The following is a 19,859-nucleotide window of genomic DNA, read 5'->3' as shown; positions in this document are numbered from 1 at the left end:
ACACTCTGATGTGAATAAATATCCTGTCTTTATTTCATCAAAGACAACCTTTCGCGTGAGGTACAGTATATCTTACAATATATATCGATACGAATATGATTGCACGTTACAGTTAGAGGTTCATTCGGACTAGTTTATCGATCATTAAAGCTATAATATAACACGCAGGCTATGCAGACGCACGCAAAATATATAATGTATCCTGGAATCTATAGAATAGCTCGTAATCCGGTACGATACTCGGTTCTGTTATTTCATTTTATGCGGTAACGATCAGTGAAACGGACTGAGCCTCGGATAAACAGAGCTCGTTCATTTGAATCGATTAGAAAAAATAATTACGCGTGTACGAGGTGCACGCATGCACGCGCGCATTCAACACCTGTGCATGCGTGTACGCGTACGTATTTATAACTCTTTCATCTTTTAAGCTAATACATATCTCTCTCTCTCTTTCTCTCTCTTTCACTCTCTTTCTCTCTTGACCGTAAGAGATCGAGCAAAACGATGCGTGTGTCGTGAGTTCGATCAGCTCGACCCACTCGACACATACCCCTATCTAACGGACTCGTTATTGGCACGTACGCTCTTTCTTTGGACCGCGGTTGCAATCGAGCAACAAAGAATCGGAGACTGACAAACGGGACATCGGTACTCGATCTCGATTTCTCTAGTCGAGTTACGCTCGTACACTGAAAAGATGATCGCGTTTCAATCGAGCAAACGTCTCTGCACTCTGTTTTCATTTACATTAATCCATCTGACAGTTTCAATTAACACGAACTTCTTGTATCGCGTAAATGTCTGTTCGACTCGAGAAGCCAACGTTGCTCGAGCATACTCGCCTTCGTATCGTCTCCAAGACCTTTGGTTCTGAAAAAACAATCGTTTCTTCAGTGTACAGTAAAAGTAATCTCGACTTCGTCATCAGGCAAATCCGACAACCGATAAACGCGTCCCTCTGTTTCTCACCAGCACCAATTGAAATCGACTCGCGCGGCATCCGCTTCTCGTCTGCGTGGAGCGATGCGAACGCGGGAAACTGAGAACAGCGGTGTCGATCGGTGAAAGAAAAGGGCGTTCGCAAGCTGTCGTGACATCTCTGAACATCGATTAAAATATAATTCCTCCGTCGGACTGGATCTACACGCTTGATCCCCTCCGTCTCGCAAATGATCGATAGTTAATTAAAACGTTACTTCACGCGCCCACACACGCACACTCACTCACAAAACGTAACGAGTAAACACGCAAAAGGACACACGGGCAGACTTCGAGTCCCGTCTCGCATCGCGGAGAGGACCGTATAATATTTATTAAACGTAGCTTAAAATTAATAAAGTATACATCGACTTTCCCCTGGGCTTTTTCGAAAGTGGATCGATCGAGAATCCATAAAAATCCGCGGGATCGCGTTAAAACGTGCACGCGTCAGTGTAAACCAGAGATGGACGCGGACGAAGCGTTCGATCGCGTGTAATAAGGACCAAAAGCGCGCTGTCGTCTCGTTTTCGAGGAACCAGGAGGATCCAACAGTCCTTTGACTCGTACCCGCTTCCCTCGAGAAGACGCGACGACGCGCGATATCGGACCGACGATCGTTTAAACCCTGGCAATTAGAATTGTTCAGCTTGCACTGAGAATTGTTTTGCGGCTCGTAAAGTGCGGCTGTACGTGCGAAGATTAGAAAAAGGTGCGCTAACGAAGTTTATTGGCATTTACCGACGTTTACGTAGGACGATTTAAGAACCAGGCGTCGAGCGACGCCCCCTTGTGCGTAATTGGAATCGGTTGAGCTCGTTCGTAAAAGGAAGGAAAAATTTCATTAACCGGTCGTTCGTTAACCGATTAACGTCGTTATCAGTATCGTTAATATTAATATAATCGTTATCGTTATCATTATTAATTAATTACGTAGCTTGGAACCACCGCTAAATTGAACAGGACATTGTTTCTCTTTTTTTTTCTTTTCTCTTTCTTTTTTTTTTTTTTGTTCACCAAAGATTTCTGGCAGTATCGTGTGTTGCAAAAGAAGAAGATCAAAGATCAAGCTACGCGACAGACGGACCATCGACTAGAGCTACGTTGGAGGTATTCAACTGGACTGCGTTTGGTTGATACCAAATTATTCCATACTCGATAAGTAAACGGAGAGAAACTGAAAGACGTCGAGAATGTGGTCCCGTGGGTCTCCTCCTCTTCGGATACGAGAATCCGTTATCGACTTGGCAAGTCTTGCTACCGGATTTGCGACACGCTTGTTAGAAAAAAGATTGGTACGTAACGACTCGAGAACGATTGGAAGTGTACGTAGCAGTTGAACGTATAGAGGAGGGATGTAGATACAAGTGAATGTCACGCGATGAGCTCGATTATACGATCAGATGGACAGAGAGGGAAAAATAGTAACGGATAATATCGTAAAATAGAAATGTAACGCGTCAAGCGCGTCTTTTCGTCCGCTGAGGAAGCGAACTGTATAATATTTGACAATTTGGTTTCGAGTAAAGTACAGTCAGAGTGACCAGAATATATTGTGAAAAGAACAATATGGTACTCTTCTGAATTAAAAAATAATTTGCACGATTCTTCTCTCTCTCTCTCTCTTTCTTGCTCGACTAAATGTCTGATCTATCCTGATATCCTTCGACAGATTTTCACATTTCAAAATGAGTATTACAATATCTCAGAGCAATTCTAACGTCATCACGGATTCACCAAAGTCTACCATATATCGATTTCAAAGTTGGATGTTTAGAAAAGATAATACTGCGCTCGTTTCGTCGGATCGATTACAGGAGAACTTGTCGGAACGGACATCGTAGGAGTCGATCGGAAATCGTGATTCACATGGATCAGCGACGTGTACAAGAATAAGCACTGTTAACGAACGACACGACGCGACACAGGGTACTCCCATAAGCGCGCTCAGTCCAACGATTTCGATCTGTCTAATCTATGTTTACTTTCAAGATCAGAATTTGTACTGGCATTTACGAGGCGAGAACGAGACTGCTCGAGTTCCTCGACGTTACCGGTCGAGTGGGACGAGGACGCGGCCCCGGAGCCGAAACACTCTAATATCACATTATTGGATGGATTCGATTGAGAAGAACTGCCGCTAACGTTACCCCTATCCTCTAACGAGGCTGGCCCGTGGACGTGGGACGTATCGCCGCATGCCACTGCCGGCTCTGTATTGATAAGTCCATCACAGGAGTGGGGCAGTATCTTGGAGAAGCCCCTTTGAACGGAATATTGCTCGCGCCTCTCTTTACCGGCGTACCGACCGGTTGCCCTCAAAGAACCGCCGTAGACTCGCCGACACTTGGTGAACTCCGAGAAGAAATCTTCCAGCGAGTTCGCGGACGACTTAGAATCCGCCCCGCGATCCTCGTCGATCTTAAACAGACAAGGGAACCCAGCCGCGATCGCTTCAGACGCATTCTGACGACTTTTCTCGATCCGTTCACCGGTTGTTCTCGCTTCTACTACTTGACCACCACCCTGGCTACCGTGCACTTTAGAGATCGCTCGATCGTCCGCCTTCCAGATACCCTGCTCCCTACTGCTACCCGGCGCACAGTCGACGCTCATCATAGTGTACCTCTCTGCGTTCGACAGCTGGTAGCCCTGATTCTCCTGATCCGAGGTATCCGAGGACTTGTCCAGCGGATACAGAACGTAATTCGTGGCACCTGCTTGATACATCTGACTAAACCCGTCCCTGGGAACGAACGATTGCTCCTGGTAGCCGAAAGGAACGCAGACGTTCCGCCTCAACGTTCCATCCGCGAGCGTGCAATACTGCGGGAAATGCGGGTACGGGATGCCCTCGCGGACGTCCAGCTGCCTGGAGCTCGCTCCGCCGTTCGTGTACTGCGCTGCGCACTGGTCCAAGCCGTTGTTCAGCCTCGCGGGGAAGTTGCAGGCGTAGGAGAAACATTGGGGCACGTGCGGGCCAGCCGGCGGCAGGTTCGGCGATTGCACGTTGGCACGCGCGTTCGTCGGGCCCGGCGACGCGGGACTGGACACCTTGCCGCGTGTTTGGGCTATCACAGTTTCGTAGCTTGGCGGCGGACCGTATAACTGGTAGTAAGGGCAGTTCGCGTCGTTCAGCATCACGCTCATGTTCTGGTATTGCGCCGAGGTGGTCGCGTTTCCGTTGTACGCTGGCACCGCTCCGTTCCTCTGGGGACCTGTGAAACAGAATCGTAGAAGTACCCGGTCGATCGAGTCTACCGTTGGATTAACACGCGGCTGATCGAGGTTTCAAGGACTGCCGCGTTTCAAGGACCGTCGCGAATAAAACGCGTATGCTTCTGATATAATGCGCGTACACCGATGGATGTAGGTGTCGTGGTCGTTTGCTTTGGTCACATTACCAGCTTTCTATCGTTCATCGATGTATATCTAATAGCTTTTACAGTGCGGTACAAAGAGACAATTAATCAAGCATTCTAACAGCTTTCAACCGACAATGCGCGTTATATTAAAAGAATTATCGAGAAGGCTCTCAGGTGATATCCTAATGCACCTTGTTAATATACTAGTGCCACGAGAATCTGCATTTTTGTCAACGCGTTGTTGGACTCGATGTGATTCTCGTGGCATGTCGGGGAAGAGGAGGTAGCAAGGGTTGAACCACGAGAAGCCGCAAGCGTGTGTGGCACTCGCCTTTCCACATACGGTGCAACAGGACGGTGTTCCTCGCCGAGTTATAGGTAATTCGAGCCCTCTGCCCTTGACACGTCGTTCCCCTCATACTACTCCGAGCTCCCCGCGTATTGGTAGCTCTGGTCGGAATAGCAGATGCAGCCGCTCTGTATCTACCCTGCAGCCAATACCGATACCACCAACCGCCACCAGAGCACACCAGGAACATAATTATAACCAGTATCCTAAAACGAGAACGTGCATCAGAAAGAAAGAACCGTTGTGGAGATTGTTAATTTCATTTATATAAAAAAAAAAAAAGCGAATAAGTCAGATTGGTCTGTGTAAACTTGTTTTGCGCACCAATAATACCATAAATGATGAAAATTTAGTCCAGGCGACACGCAACAACCAATACTGCAACAATATTCGGTTCTAGAACACCTAAAACGAATGCAGAGCACATAAATAGGTAATCAGACGGCTTTCATTCTCGTCCTCCGTTCTTCCCCCTCTTTCTCTCTTTTCTCATCCTCCTTTTCTTTTCTTTTTTTTTTTTTATTACTCTTAAATACTCTCACGCTAAAACGTTCGTCGTTCGATTAGTATAAAGATAAGTATACTTGCATGTGTAAAACTCACTCATAGTATTTTATTTCTCCAGGCATTTCGGAGGCATAACACTTTGCTTCTGCCTAAAAGAAGTTATCATTTTAGATCGTGTACGAGTCCCTATGCGGTGGTCGAACTGTCGAAGAAAAAAGGGGGCAAAAAATGAAGGGAGATCAAGCGTTAAATTGAGCGAACCAGCGGAGTAATAAATTCTCGAGCGAGAAACGACCAAGTCCCAGTTAAATTCAAACATCAATCGAACCGAGTCGCATCGCTCGTCGATAGTGCGAGATCTCGAGGAAACGGAAATCGAACGCGCATCGACGCCACTCGATTTGTTTCCTCCTGCACGCTGAACCCTTTCGAACGGCCACCCATCTAAATATACGTTCGCACAGACTTTAATACGGTACTATTCCGATATGTTTACAAGCTGATATGGTATGGAATATGTGCACAGACCATCACAGTCGCGTATTCACATACATGTTACGCTCGGATAGATTTTCTTTACGCGTGTCTGTGTACACGTAAATAGCTCTTTCTATATACTTCTTTCTGTAACACATCTTCCTTCTCCATTTTTTCAGACTGGCCAGGGATTAATCTGAACGAAAACGTGATATCGTATCCGAAAGGCGGAAAAGGGTCGCTTGTTTGGGCAGAGGAAACGATATCGCATATGAACAGATCGAGACGGGGGACGAGATTCACTCACGTATATGAAACACCTAGACGTCCCGGCGACAATCGCCAGCTTTTTCTTCGTGTTCCGTGCCATCTTCTCGAGGAGCGTTTACACCATCGTCTCCAACTGGCAAGAACGGTACGCTCTACAGGATTGTTTTGACATAATCACCATTTCGCTCCGACTGTCATGTGCACACAACATTGCACACCGCTTATTGATTTCAATTTCGGAACTCTACAATGACGTCATCGGGAACAGAGCTGCCAACACACGGAACGACAGGCTATGCAAATTGAAAATCGACTCGTGGCGCCATCTGCGCGGAGACTGCTCAAGCTATTGTTGAAATAGTTTCAGCGTTCCTCTAAGAGATGGCGCGACTGGTGTAATTTGCTGTCGATAACTGTATGCAATTAATTTGAACCCTAATTAGAGGGATGGTATACCAATTTGAATTTTCTAATTACTGAATGTTACTCTCGTGCTAATTAATGCGAGATATACTGTATTATATGTAAATCCAGCATCGTTATAAGAAATATTGTACTGCGAGCGTATCTGCGTTAATACTTTAAGAAATATTGCACTATAAGTGTATCGATCATAAAAGTTATAGTTTAATTGTAATTGCATGTAAATTGTATTAATTATACTGAATAAATTAATTAGTCAAGTGTAGTTAAACAAGTTTTATCATTTAACTCTACCTCAACCCTCTATCCAAGTTTTCCCCCCGTCATTTTTTAAAGTACGATGATACATTAAATTAAAATTGATTATTTACCGCCGAAATTCCTGGAAAAATCAATGACGTCATTTCCAAGAAGTAGCACGATAGAATACCTCCTCACATGTTATGTTCTCCTGATACAAAGTCCCAAAATCGGGGTTTTTCATGAATGAAAGTCCGAAAACTGAGGATGCCAGGAAAATGACGTCATTTCTAGGAATCGCCGAAATTCTTGGAATTCTTGATGACGTCATTTCCAAGAAGTGGCACTTTGGGATACCTCCTCACATGTTATGTTCTCCTGATACAAAGTCGGATTTTCAAGATTTTGTTCGAAAAATCGGAAATGTATCAGGAGAACATAAGTAGTGAGGAGGTACGCGTGCCACTTCTAGGAAAATGACGTCACTTCCAAGAATCGCCGAAATTCCTGGAATTCTCGATGACGTCATTTCCAAGAAGTGGCAAAACTCGGATACCTCCTATGACGTCATGTTCTCCTGATACATTGCCGATTTTTCGAACAAAATCTTGAAAATCCGACTTTGTATCAGGAGAACATGACGTCATAGGAGGTATCCGAGTTTCGCCACTTCTTGGAAATGACGTCATCGAGAATTCCTGGAATTTCGGCGATTCTTGGAAGTGACGTCATTTTCCTGGAAGTGGCACGCATACCTCCTCACTACTTATGTTCTCCTGATACATTTCCAATTTTTCGAACAAAATCTTGAAAATCCGACTTTGTATCAGGAGAACATGACGTCATAGGAGGTATCCGAATAGTGCCAGTTCTTGGAAATGACGTCATCGAGAATTCCAGGAATTTCGGCGATTCTTGGAAGTGACGTCATTTTCCTGGAAGTGGCACGCATACCTCCTCACTACTTATGTTCTCCTGATACATTTCCAATTTTTCGAACAAAATCTTGAAAATTCGACTTTGTATCAGGAGAACATGACGTCATAGGAGGTATCCGAGTTTTGCCACTTCTTGGAAATGACGTCATCGCGAATTCCTGGAATTTCGGCGATTCTTGGAAGTGACGTCATTTTCCTAGAAGTGGCACGTATACCTCCTCACTACTTATGTTCTCCTGATACATTTCCAATTTTTCGAACAAAATCTTGAAAATCCGACTTTGTATCAGGAGAACATGACGTCATAGGAGGTATCCGAGTTTCGCCACTTCTTGGAAATGACGTCATCGAGAATGCCTGGAATTTCGGCGATTCTTGGAAGTGACGTCATTTTCCTAGAAGTGGCACGCATACCTCCTCACTACTTATGTTCTCCTGATACATTTCCAATTTTTCGAACAAAATCTTGAAAATCCGACTTTGTATCAGGAGAACATGACGTCATAGGAGGTATCCGAGTTTCGCCACTTCTTGGAAATGACGTCATCGAGAATTCCTGGAATTTCGGCGATTCTTGGAAGTGACGTCATTTTCCTAGAAGTGGCACGCATACCTCCTCACTACTTATATTCTCCTAATACATTTTCAATTTTTCAATCGCAAACCCGAAAATCGTACTTTGTATCAGGAGAACATAACATGTGAGGAGGTATTCGAACGTGCCACTTCTTGGAAATGACGTCATCGATAATTCCAAGAATTCTGGCGATCCCTAGGAAGTGACGTCATTTTCCAGGAATCGCCAATTTTCAAACTATTTCCCCAGTAAAACCCTGACTTTAGGATTGTATCAAATTTCAGAAATCTTCATTTTTCAAAACTATATGTCATTTAATTGATGTTAAGGTTATTTTTAGGATTACTGGACAGGTTGTCAAATGATTGAACACTTAATTAAAAATAATTAAACATTTATTGAGTCTTTTTAATGATTTACAAGTTACAGAACTCTTTTACAAGCTAATTATTATAGTATTATTGTTATAAATCCATCATGACAGTATACCTTATATCTAAGACTTATGTAGCTTATAATAAAAGCACGTAAAATGCACTTACAATCTAATTATTATACATTGTTGTTATGAACTCATTTACAATACATCTTATGGCACTATAACTTATGTTAACTTGTAGTACAAATGTACAATACATCTTACACCACTATAACTTATGTTAATTTATAATAGAAATGTACAAAATTGCTCTTATAAGTTAAATGTTACAAGCTACTATCATAAATCTATTTAGACTATAAAATGTATGAAAATGGTACATAATATTGATAGTACATAAATCATTCTTGAAAGCTCCTTGTCCCACTTGTGAAGTTGATGGTCGCCACTTCGTGAATTCTTAATTTTCCTCGCTGTAATTTTAACATCAGCTGCTTTAATTTGTCGTATTCCAGAGAGATCCAGTTCCTGCACAAAGTCTCAAATTGCACAAATACATAGTATTCATTATTTATAATATACATTATTTATATATATATATATATATATATTATATTTCCCGCTTTAGAGGTACGAGAGAGAAAGATCCTATAAGAAATAGTGAGACAGATGTTACTAACCCTACTGTAGAACCCCTGGCGCCATCTCTGTGAAAACTGCTCAAACTGGTCGCACATAATTATCGACAGCGAAGTAAACTACTGAAGAACTACTAGCGCCATCTGTTGGAGAAGCCCTGAAACTAGTCGGGCATTAGTTTCACTACTTTCTGCAGAGATGGCGCTAATAGTTCTTAAGTAGTTTACTTCTTGTTGACTAGTTTGAGCACTTTTCACAGAGATGGCGCCAGGGGTTCTAAAGTAGGGTCAGCATCATTTGTCTCACTTTTTCTTAGAATTTCTTTCTCTCTCTTTAAAAAGGGAAATATAAAATAAATTACGTTAAAACTACTAAAATATACAGTTAATTACAATAAAACTATTATAGAGTTAGATTATAAAAAATAATAAGAACAAGTATAACCTTATATCTTTGTTTCTATATTATATTTATTATCAATATTTAAATCGAAAGAAATTTAATTATAATTCAAATTCAAATGAATCGATTGCTTACAATCGATTGCGCGTCCAGCGTTGAGATCAGCGGCATAGAACTTCGTATCACAGATGGGAATATTGCGTATTCTCTGTAGAATCTCGGACAAATAAAAAAATGAGACTAATCAGAAACAGAATTACTAAAAAGGAATGTCAAGTTATAATATCAGCAATTAAATCACATCGTGTGATACTGTATAATTACATTATCGCAACCACACTGTTGCAATTAAATATGCCTCTAACTGTGTCGTTTCGTGTTAGCGGTATATTTCATTGAATACAGTCGCTTCTTCAGTAAGAAAGATGATAGAATCACAGTATACTGTGATAGAATCTCCAAGACAATTTATACAAAAACTCACATGTTTAAGGAGATAAGGAAAAAGAAGGTTTTCCTACTTGTAACACAAGCTTCATTGATGCTGGTCGCATTCAAATCAGTTTCTCAGCAACTAAACAACCACGTGCGTATATCATTACGAATTTAAATAACGGTGGATAGAGTGGACTTACTCATGCAAATTGCAGTCCCGAGCAGACGTGTGGATGGCCTTAAAATATGCCCTTACACTTCTTAACCTAACCAAAGTTAAGCGAAGTAATGTTTTTTGGTAGCTGAAACTTAACCTCAAAGTTCAAATAAAAATTCAGAAATATTTTGCGCGCAAAATATACAGACGTGATTTTAATATGTCGATATATTGTGATTTGTGGTTGGATATTTCGTTCGATTAATTTGACGCGCTGGTAAATAGCAAGTAACAATCATGCAAGAAAATACACGTGTATCACCGCAGGTTTTCACTGCGATACAGAATGTAGATATACCAGTATTAGCTATGTGTTCTCACAAAGAAATTCGACCGATTTTACCATGCTTGGTTCGAATGAGCCTGATATCTCCATTAGATGTGACGAAAGAGTGCGTGGAGCAGAGGAAGCAGGTTCTGACAATTTTATCTGGAATCGAATCGGTCAACTCGATAATCGCACTGCTCTCAATTGATTTTCACGCATTGGAAACAGATGTCCGAAAGGAACAACAATTGAGGTTTGTTTTATTGTTTACGTTGATTTTCTGACTTTACTTGTAAGCATTAATGTTACAAGCAGTTTAAAAATATATATAAATTGCCATTTCAGACAAAAAATGGGAAGTTTGCAAAGGGACAGTGTACTCACGCAGTCATTGCAAAGCGGCCTTGCCTTAGAATTTGAACGCAGCGAATCTACCAGAAGGATAAGATTGGTCCTCAGTGAATTGTTATATATAGCGTCGCAGATACAGGAACAACAGAAAAACCAAGAATTTCAGATTAAACAGTCTGATCTGTTTGATAATGCTGTATATATGGAAGAAATTAGTTACGTTATTTGCGTAGCTCTATCTGAATTACCAACAGTACTATCGATATTGGATATCGCAGAAACATTGTTGCACGTTAAGTACGGTCCGGAAATAATTTGTTGGATAGTTGCTAACATTCCTGACAGTTTCTCCGAGGTTTGCGCGCATTTAATCGCAAACGGCGAAAGGCAAGAGGAATCAGCATTGGGTAGAATTAGAACGTTAGCTCTAACAATGCTGTGTCAAATGAACCCAAGCCAAGCACTGGCGGTAAGAGCCAAGTGTGTAGAACTTTGCAGGATGCCCGCTTTGGCGATCACACTGAGCTTGGAACACGAAAATATGAATAACACTTTAGCGGAAAGCGACATAGTCGCGTTCGTGTCGGGATTGTTACTTGGTAGCGATCAACAAGTAAGAACGTGGATCGCAATGTTCATTAGAAACGGCCAAAAACGTAAATGGGAATCGCATACCGCGTTACAATCTCTACGGGAAGAACTGCTCAAGCGATTGCAGGCGACCACTTCTCAGAATGCGGGCCAATTGCCGGAAAGTCAAGTCGTTCAGGCAAGCGCATTGTTACGCTTATATTGCGCGTTAAGAGGAATCGGAGGTATTAAGTTTCAAGATGATGAAGTCGCAATGATAGTACAACTATTGACATCACATCCACCCCCATCGCCAGCTGGTGTGAGATTCGTCTCGTTAGGTCTCTGTATGCTTATCGCGTGTTCCTCGTTAATAGGTCATCACAATCTCGAGAAAAGAAGTATAGAGTGGGTGCAGTGGCTCGTACGCGAGGAAGCCTACTTCGAGAGTGCCAGTGGCGTGACAGCGAGCTTCGGAGAAATGTTACTTTTAATGGCAATCCACTTTCATAGCAATCAATTGTCGGCTATCTGCGAGCTGGTGTGCGCAACGTTGGGTATGAAGATACCTATTAGACCGAACAACCTAACTAGAATGAAGCAAATTTTTATGCAAGATATATTTACGGAACAGGTGGTCACATCTCATGCCGTGAAGGTACCAGTAACGGCTAACTTAAACGCCAACATTCCAGGATTCTTACCTGTGCACTGCATCCACCAGTTATTGAAGTCGAGAGCGTTCGCTAAACACCGTGTACCGATTAAAAATTGGATTTACAAACAAATTTGCAACAGCGTGCCACCGTTGCATCCTGTTCTACCTGCTTTGGTCGAGGTCTACGTAAATTCAATTTTAGTAACAAATAATAAGACATCAGAACATACAAACAAACCTATTACAGAGGATGAAATTAGAAGGGTATTTCAAAACAGCGTTTTCGGTGCTAATTTCGATTTCAAGAAAAATATTAACGTCCCCCAAGTTGACACGGACAATATGGATATAGATATTCCAAAACCTTCTCTCACGTCGCAATTATTATTACTTTATTACTTATTGCTGTACGAAGACGTCAGATTATCCAATATGCACACCTTCATATCGCAAGACAGAAAAGTTAAATCATATTCGAACGAATTTCTGTCAGAGTTACCAATAAAGTATTTGCTTCAACTGGTTCAAAGAGATCAAATGAATTATGCTGGCTTATTCTCGCCCCTTCTGAGACTATTGGCGACACATTTTCCCCATCTTTCGTTAGTAGATGATTGGCTCGACAATGAGATGATTAATATAGACTCTACGGTCGCAAATTACGAAGATATGAAAATAACTGACATCATGATTATCGAAACATTTTCACATATTCAAACATGTCCTTCGAGAACGGGAAGACTACTAAGACAATTAATGTCAATGAAACCAACTGAGATTTGGCCGCACGCTGAAGTTATAATTCATTATTTCAAAGCAACTGTGAGTTCAAAAGTTCCTAGGTATATTCAAGGTAATGGCTCTTTTATTTAAACGAAATGTTTGAACTTCTCATATTCTGAAAATCATTAATCTTAAAAAATATTGCCAATAGTTAATTACACTTGCTTCTCGATTTACATGGAGTATAGACCTGTTCCAAGCATTTTCTTTACAATAACAATTTCATAAATGAAATCTGCAAGTACAAGGAAATGTACCTTAGAAATAATGCTTTTACACTACACACTTTAACATCTTTAGATTGTAACACTCACTAAGTATTTTTACTTTAATTTTCCAGAGTTGTACAAGCAAGTGTGGCTCAGACTAAACACGGTTCTGCCGAGATGTTTATGGGTGTTATCGATAAATGCTCTGTTAATAGAAAATTCTCTTGTGAAAAATGTTTTCTTAACACAAGAAAATATCGTGTTAGACCCGTTACAAGTATTGAGATGCGATACAAGAGTTTTCAGATGTGCTCCAATCTTGTCTGTTATCTTAAGGTAAAAAGAAGATTGTGTAAGTCTTTGAACGTTTAATATTTAACTAATTATCATCAACTGTTATTTTATAATAAATATCTTTAGAATTTTGCAGGCTGCATTAGCAGCCTCCCGATCGCAGTTGTCCAGGCATATACAAGATAAACCGCTGACAGAAAAGATCGGTCAATTATCAAGTGAAACTGAGAGGGAAGATTTAAGAACAGCATTAGTGGCAGGTCAAGAAAGTGCAGCAGTTCAAATATTGTTAGAGGCATGTTTAGAGACAGAAGAAGATAGAGAAACAGCTGGACAGATGTGGTCATTAAGAGAAATACAAAGTATTATTTGTTCGTATTTACATCAAGTATTCATAGCAGATCCGTCGTTAGCTAAACTGGTGCACTTTCAGGTATATTATAATTAAACCAAATTAAATATTACATATTAGTTACTGTAATAAAGAATGTGTAGGAACAGCGAACCCTGATGCTCTTTATTATGGTACAGTAATGTGAACAATTTGCAAACAATAATTTATTATCTTCATTTAAAGGGCTATCCAAGAGAGCTGTTACCCATTACAGTTACTGGTATTCCATCCATGCATATTTGTCTTGATTGGATTCCTGAACTCTTATCGCAACCAGAACCGGAGAAACAGATATTTGCTGTGGACCTAGCTTCGCATCTTGCAATTCAATACGCTCTACCAAAAGCTTTAAGCGTTTCCCGTTTAGCCATCAATACTTTAATTACTCTCTTAGGCGTATTATCCGCTAAAGATCGAGTGACTTTATTTATGCCTGTATTACCAGCATTAACGCGTATATGTTTAGCATTTCCGCCATTGGCCGAAGATACGATAGGCCTGCTGTTACAACTTGGCAGAGTTAATTTTGCGCAAGCCGCGTTAGGAGATAAATCCGCGGACATTTTGTGTCAAGAAGTCAATGAAACTTTTTGCATGTTATTGCAAAAAGCGATATTACAATCGCAAGTATATTGATCGTAATTTGTCTACATTTGTCCAAATTCATCTCTCTATACAGATATTAGGTAATTGAATTTTATAAATTGTGATATTTTATAAAATTAAATCAGTAATATTCTTTAAATTGCGTCGAGGTAATACAGGCAAAAAAAAATTGAACATATACTACGAAGATTGTTCACTAAGTAGTCTATTATGTCGAACTATAAAATAACAGTACTGTACAATAATTTGACTGATTACTTATTGTTATTCAATTAAGTGCCTCTCGTTAATGTATTTATTCTATGGACAAATTATTATTTTAGCAACGTGTACATGTATTATAGTACTCTATAAAAAAAAAACCAGTTTCTATCAATGAAGCAAGATTGTATATTACAGCAGTATCTACTGTGTGTGTGCTTTGTAAATAACTTGAATAAATATTTTTATGCAAGTTTCGTTTCCTTTTATATATGCTTATATATACTGATGTTAATCGAAAATGAACAGAACATGAGTGACAGCATCAATTTAAATATCAATTTATTTAAGGTTGATTAGCTGCGGATCAATTATATGAGTCAGCGTGTAACAAATCCCACAATTCTTTATATCATAGATTGGAATACCTTATGTCGTAATACATACTTAGAAGTTGGAGTGGAGGAAAAATGTTACGTGCAACAGTTGATATAAAGCCTTAAGCTCTTCATGGAAACATTTTCTTTGAACAGACGGAACGCCGCTTTATATGCAGTGTTCATATCTACAGCAAAAAACCGGACCTTGTATAAAGTTTTGAAATAATTGTAAGTGTTACGTATACACTATTGTATGCATCGCATATGTACCGGGCTTTTCGTATTATACGTATATATACATATAAAAATGTATAAGTAGTGCATTAGTTTTAACATTTTCAGTAACATTCATGTATCCATATTGTCAGTTCATGCATTAAATGTCATGGTTTCATTTTTAAGCAAATTATGTGAGTAGCAGGGAATTAGTACGTAAGTAGAATCTGTATTTGATTGTTATGCATTAAGAATCGATTACTTGCGGCAGTCTTTTGTTTAAACAACGCCACACCTGAAAATGCAAAATTGGTATCAGAACAAATCATCAGCCAACCCATCGAGCATGTATTCATTTTTGAAACGAAAATTTCAAATTAACATGTACACGGTATCGTCAGGTTTCATTAGTGGAATGTCGAAAATAATATTCGAGAACAGCCCGGCTTCGGAAGTCGGCGAAAGAAATTATGAGACAGGTGGTAAAATTAACAGCAATCGTTAATTTCATGGAAAAGTATTAAAGTACAACGAGACAATTATTGATTTTCAATGGTCAATTGGCATGGAAATTAAGATGCAGGTACCATCGTTCAGTCATTCTAATAATCTCAATGATATAATACGTTGGATTTAGTTTCCAGAGAGAAGGAAGCAGAGATGCCTATATCCAAGGAACAAGTTCAGCAGCTCATTGGATCTGATACTGTAGTGATATTTTCCAAGACAAAATGTCCATATTGTAAAATGGTTAAAGAGGTATTAACGAAACTGAGTAGCATAAAATGGCATGTACCTGTACTATGTTATTACTATTTATAATATTACCATAGGTGTTCGACAGTTTGCAAAAGAAGTATACAGTCATCGAGCTGGACGAGCGAAATGACGGGGATGATATTCAATCTATATTGGGCGAATTGACTGGTGCTAGGACGGTACCCAGAGTGTTTGTGAAAGGAGTTTGCTTGGGAGGTGGTACAGATGTGAAGAAAATGTATGAGAAAGGAGAAATACAAAAATTGTTTTAATCTATTGCTTTTGTACTTAATGTAACTATAGATGATTGTTGATATATGACTATAGATGACTATAGATGACAAATTATGTTGTTCATTTGTCATATTAAGTTAATAAAAAAAGCCATGACTTAAATGGTTACGACTATTGTAATTATTTATGCGCATATTCATAATCGCAGTAACTATAATAATCGCAAATAATCATTTCAGTTACATGATTTAAAAAGGATACATTGAAATGTATCAATTATTATAGTGTACTGTGTAGTTGTCTTTCATTTTAATAAATATTATGCACGTGTATACGTGTACGTGTAAGTATATTGCATGGCGAAGGTATGTACATATATCGTGAGAACTATTTCGATGTTCATCACCACGTGTCTACAACTGAATATGTGAGTCAATATTACCTAAAAATATCCAGACAAACCGGTGGAATTACATATCGCTAAAAGTATTGGGAGTTCGCTCGAGAATGGATTTTTCTCAATACCGAAAGATATTGATTTACATTCTAACGTTTCTGGCATACGCGTGGTCAGGCTACGGAGCTGGTTTATTATCGAATTTAAAGGACGCGGTACTAGTAGCGGAATCCGTTTTTCATGATGTATTCCAAAATGCAATTACCGTGGCAAGAAAAATTAAAGACATACACGAGGTATTCGACGCAGCTGTGGACGAGAATTGCATCTTCGAATGCCCTGGAGGTACGTGTATAACCTACCAATAATCCTCCATTATATTTCCGAACTTTGCATTCTACTTATCTACGTAAACATGATTTCAATGATATGAAATTCAGATAACAGCTAACAATCATATCTATATTTACGTTTGGCTTACTTTAGTATGATATCCCAATACGATATATATATATATATATATATCTTATTTATCTTACATCTAACTTTGTGTATTATATACTTCACGCAATATACAGGATGATTCACTACTCATGTGAGAAATTTTTACAGCTGATACTACACTTCAGAAGCTACAATAAAGTTTATATAAACCTAGGTCCAATTTGTAAAAATTGGAAAGAAAATTGGGATTTTTGTTTGTTTCAGAGAAACAGCAGCTTCACTCATATTATTGATTGCATTTTCCAAACCGTAAGTCCTACAAGAAAATAAAAATCAATATTGGAAAGAGCAATAAATTTGCTATTATCATAGTCACTTTCTTTGGACTTATGGACTTCCCAGTTTCAGTATCCTGCTGTTTCGCTTCAGTATGCATGCTACAAGAAGCGACACCAAAGATTCCACTCCTCACACCTGTATAGCTCCAAGGAAAATTCTATGCCATTTTTGCAAATCGGACCTAGGTTTATGTGAACTTTTTTGTTGCTTTTCAAGTGTAGTATTAGCTGTAAAAATTTTTCATACGAGTAATGAATCACTCTGTATATTACACATCTATTGCCTCCTAAACTTTGTTTCGCTTCTCTTTCCTTTTCTCTGCTTCTCTCTCTCTCTCTCTCTCTCTTTCATCTTAATTACAGAATATTGAAGTAATACTAATTAAATGAAGAAATCGCTTAATTTTCATTGAATAGAAAAAGTAAGATAAATTATATCACCCGCTTTAGAGGTAATAAAGAGAAAGATGATATAAGAAAGGGTGAGATAGATAACGCCGACCTTATTCTGGAACCCCTGGCGCCATCTCTATGAAAAGTGCTCAAACTAATTATCGACAGCGAAGTAAACTGCTTAAGAACTACTAGCACCATCTCTGCGAAAGTAGTGAAACTAATGCCCGACTAGTTTCAGCGCTTCTCCAACAGATGGCGCTAGTAGTTCTTCAGTAGTTTACTTCGCTGTCGATAATTATGTGCGACCAGTTTGAGCACTTTTCACAGAGATGGTGCCAGGGGTTCTAGAGTAATGTTGGCTTTATCTGTCTCACTCTTTCTTATAGCTCTCTTATATATCTTTCTCTCTCTTACCTCTAAAGCGGGAGATATAATTTATCTTACTTTTTCTATTCAATGAAAATTAAGCAATTTCTTCATTTAATCAGTATTACTTTAAAATTTTGTAATTAAGATGAGAAAGAGCAGCAGAGAGAAGGAAAGAGAGACAGAAACGAAGTCAGGAAGGCAATAGATGTGTAATATACAGGGTGATTCATTACTGGAGTGAGAAATTTTTATACCACATCTGATACTACACCTGAAAAGCAACACAAAAGTTCACATAAACTTAGATCCTACTTGCAAAAATAGTAGAGAATTTTCCTTAAAGCTGTACAAGGATGAGGAGTGGAGTCTTTAATGCAACTTTTTGTAGGCCTGCATGCTAGAACGGAACAGCACAAAGCTGGAACTGGGAAGTCCATAATTCCGCAGAAAGTGGCTATTATAATAGTAAATTTATTGCTCTTTTCAATATTGTTTGTCATTTTCTTGTAGGACTTATAGTTTGGAAGATACAATCAAAATATAAGTGGGACTGCTGTTTCTCTGAAAAAAACAAAAATCTCAATTTCCTCTGCTATTTTTGCAAATCGGACCTAGGTTTATATGAACTCTTTTGTTGTTTTTGAAGTGTAGTATCAGCTGTAAAAATTTCTCACGCGAGTAATGAATCATTCTGTATAAACGAATTTGTCTTACAAAAGATACCACAATTGTTATATTAGTATGTATAAATTAATGTTTTCAATGTATCAAAAAAATTACATTACATATTAATTAAACCCGTGAATCAGAAGATAAATAAATTAGATCATTTCTAAAGCATTACAAAACATACAGAGAATTATAACTTTGATTTAAAAGGTAAGAAATTTTTCTTTCTTATGAAACTTCAAATATTTGAAAACACGTGGAAAAGAGAGAACGTAAGTAAAGAGAATATTGCTGCAGAGTATAATGAATGTCTTGTTATGATTTCAGGAACAACACCAAAACCGGATTGGAATCATACACCGCAAAGTAACGGATGTGGTTCTTTAGGAATTGAAGTAAGTATGGATTTTACAAAATAAATATTTTCGCGATATGGAATATCATTATCAGTTCGAAAGGAATAATCCTTCTTAATGATTTCAGATAAATCAAGAGTACCTACCACTTGCGGAAATGACAAAATGTTGTGACGCACACGATATCTGCTACGACACGTGTAATTCGGATAAGGAGAAATGTGACTTGGAATTTAAGAGATGTTTGTACAGATATTGCGACGGGTATCAAACATCTACGATAATAAACACATGCAAAGCTGCTGCGAAAATGCTTTTTACCGGAACGACTGCTTTGGGATGTAAAAGTTACATGGACGCCCAAAAGGAGGCTTGTTATTGTCCGGATAAACGAAATAAAAATAAGAAACCTAAACGAGCTGCCCAAGCTGGCGGAGAGTTGTAACAATTACTATTTAATTAATAAGAATTTCGAATTAAAAATCTCTGATCCAGTATTTAATTATTAAATTAAATTAATTGAAATTGAATCTCTACACGTCGTTTCTCAAATTCGTAGTGATTTTATTACGCAATTTTATATTTGCCTTCGTATTAAAGGTTTAAGTTATGAAAATTAGTTTACTCAATATTGTACTGATTTAAATACGAATATGTGTATGTACATATTTTGTATATTTTGTGATAGATGAAAGTATAAATTTGTTACTTGGGTATTGTTCATTGTTCTTTGTACTTTTCACTATTCCTTACTCCGCCATTCCTTAT

General features: G+C 38.9%; 4 protein-coding genes across 8 annotated transcripts in view; 3 read left to right on the top strand and 1 right to left on the bottom strand.

Annotated features, from left to right (window-relative positions):
• LOC143427487 (uncharacterized) overlaps positions 1–16,161 on the top strand; it is a 161,142-nt gene extending 144,981 nt beyond the window's left edge. The window contains exons 1-3 of one of the 5 annotated variants that reach the window (XM_076901663.1): positions 15,123–15,141; positions 15,767–15,888; positions 15,963–16,161. In XM_076901663.1, coding sequence (XP_076757778.1) covers positions 15,790–15,888; positions 15,963–16,160 — 297 coding nt within the window. In that variant the 5' untranslated portion in view covers positions 15,123–15,141; positions 15,767–15,789 and the 3' untranslated portion in view covers position 16,161. Of the gene's footprint in view, positions 1–15,122; positions 15,142–15,267; positions 15,346–15,377; positions 15,889–15,962 lie in introns of those variants that run through there. The other 4 variants (XM_076901661.1, XM_076901662.1, XM_076901664.1 and 1 more) reach the window with 4 other exon arrangements.
• On the bottom strand, positions 2,850–6,197 carry LOC143427286 (uncharacterized). The gene is made up of 5 exons (XM_076901260.1): positions 5,987–6,197; positions 5,299–5,351; positions 5,020–5,100; positions 4,678–4,901; positions 2,850–4,199 (listed from the first exon to the last, which is right to left on the bottom strand). The coding sequence occupies exons 1-5, from the start codon at positions 6,047–6,049 to the stop codon at positions 2,929–2,931; spliced, it is 1,692 nt and encodes a 563-aa protein (XP_076757375.1). The 5' UTR covers positions 6,050–6,197; the 3' UTR covers positions 2,850–2,928.
• On the top strand, positions 10,393–14,362 carry Ints2 (integrator complex subunit 2). Its single transcript, XM_076900394.1, has 5 exons — positions 10,393–10,720; positions 10,813–12,899; positions 13,170–13,374; positions 13,459–13,765; positions 13,910–14,362. Exons 1-5 carry the CDS (start codon positions 10,437–10,439, stop codon positions 14,360–14,362), a joined length of 3,336 nt encoding a protein of 1,111 aa, XP_076756509.1. The 5' UTR covers positions 10,393–10,436.
• Positions 16,162–16,463: 302 nt separating the features above from the next.
• On the top strand, positions 16,464–19,804 carry Gxivspla2 (phospholipase A2 group XII). The gene is made up of 3 exons (XM_076901659.1): positions 16,464–16,864; positions 19,063–19,130; positions 19,219–19,804. The coding sequence occupies exons 1-3, from the start codon at positions 16,630–16,632 to the stop codon at positions 19,534–19,536; spliced, it is 621 nt and encodes a 206-aa protein (XP_076757774.1). The 5' UTR covers positions 16,464–16,629; the 3' UTR covers positions 19,537–19,804.
• The last annotated feature ends 55 nt before the right edge of the window (positions 19,805–19,859 follow it).

The sequence above is a fragment of the Xylocopa sonorina genome, chromosome 9 (assembly GCF_050948175.1).
Source record: "Xylocopa sonorina isolate GNS202 chromosome 9, iyXylSono1_principal, whole genome shotgun sequence".
NCBI lineage: Eukaryota > Metazoa > Arthropoda > Insecta > Hymenoptera > Apidae > Xylocopa > Xylocopa sonorina.
Note: the sequence above shows the minus strand (reverse complement) of the source record. Positions and strands in the feature narration are given on the sequence as shown.

Excerpts from the sequence above, each read along its gene's own strand:
- LOC143427286 (XM_076901260.1), bottom strand. The coding sequence starts at position 6,049 with ATGGCACGGAACACGAAGAAAAAGCTGGCGATTGTCGCCGGGACGTCT. Across the intron at positions 5,352-5,986 it reads CGTCTAGGTGTTTCATATAC|GCAGAAGCAAAGTGTTATGC; the intron begins GTGAGTGAATCT and ends AACTTCTTTTAG. Across the intron at positions 5,101-5,298 it reads GGAGAAATAAAATACTATGA|GTGTTCTAGAACCGAATATT; the intron begins GTGAGTTTTACA and ends CATTCGTTTTAG.
- Ints2 (XM_076900394.1), top strand. The coding sequence starts at position 10,437 with ATGCAAGAAAATACACGTGTATCACCGCAGGTTTTCACTGCGATACAG. Across the intron at positions 13,375-13,458 it reads ATCTTGTCTGTTATCTTAAG|AATTTTGCAGGCTGCATTAG; the intron begins GTAAAAAGAAGA and ends AAATATCTTTAG. Across the intron at positions 13,766-13,909 it reads CTAAACTGGTGCACTTTCAG|GGCTATCCAAGAGAGCTGTT; the intron begins GTATATTATAAT and ends CTTCATTTAAAG.
- Gxivspla2 (XM_076901659.1), top strand. The coding sequence starts at position 16,630 with ATGGATTTTTCTCAATACCGAAAGATATTGATTTACATTCTAACGTTT. Across the intron at positions 16,865-19,062 it reads CATCTTCGAATGCCCTGGAG|GAACAACACCAAAACCGGAT; the intron begins GTACGTGTATAA and ends TTATGATTTCAG. Across the intron at positions 19,131-19,218 it reads GTGGTTCTTTAGGAATTGAA|ATAAATCAAGAGTACCTACC; the intron begins GTAAGTATGGAT and ends TAATGATTTCAG.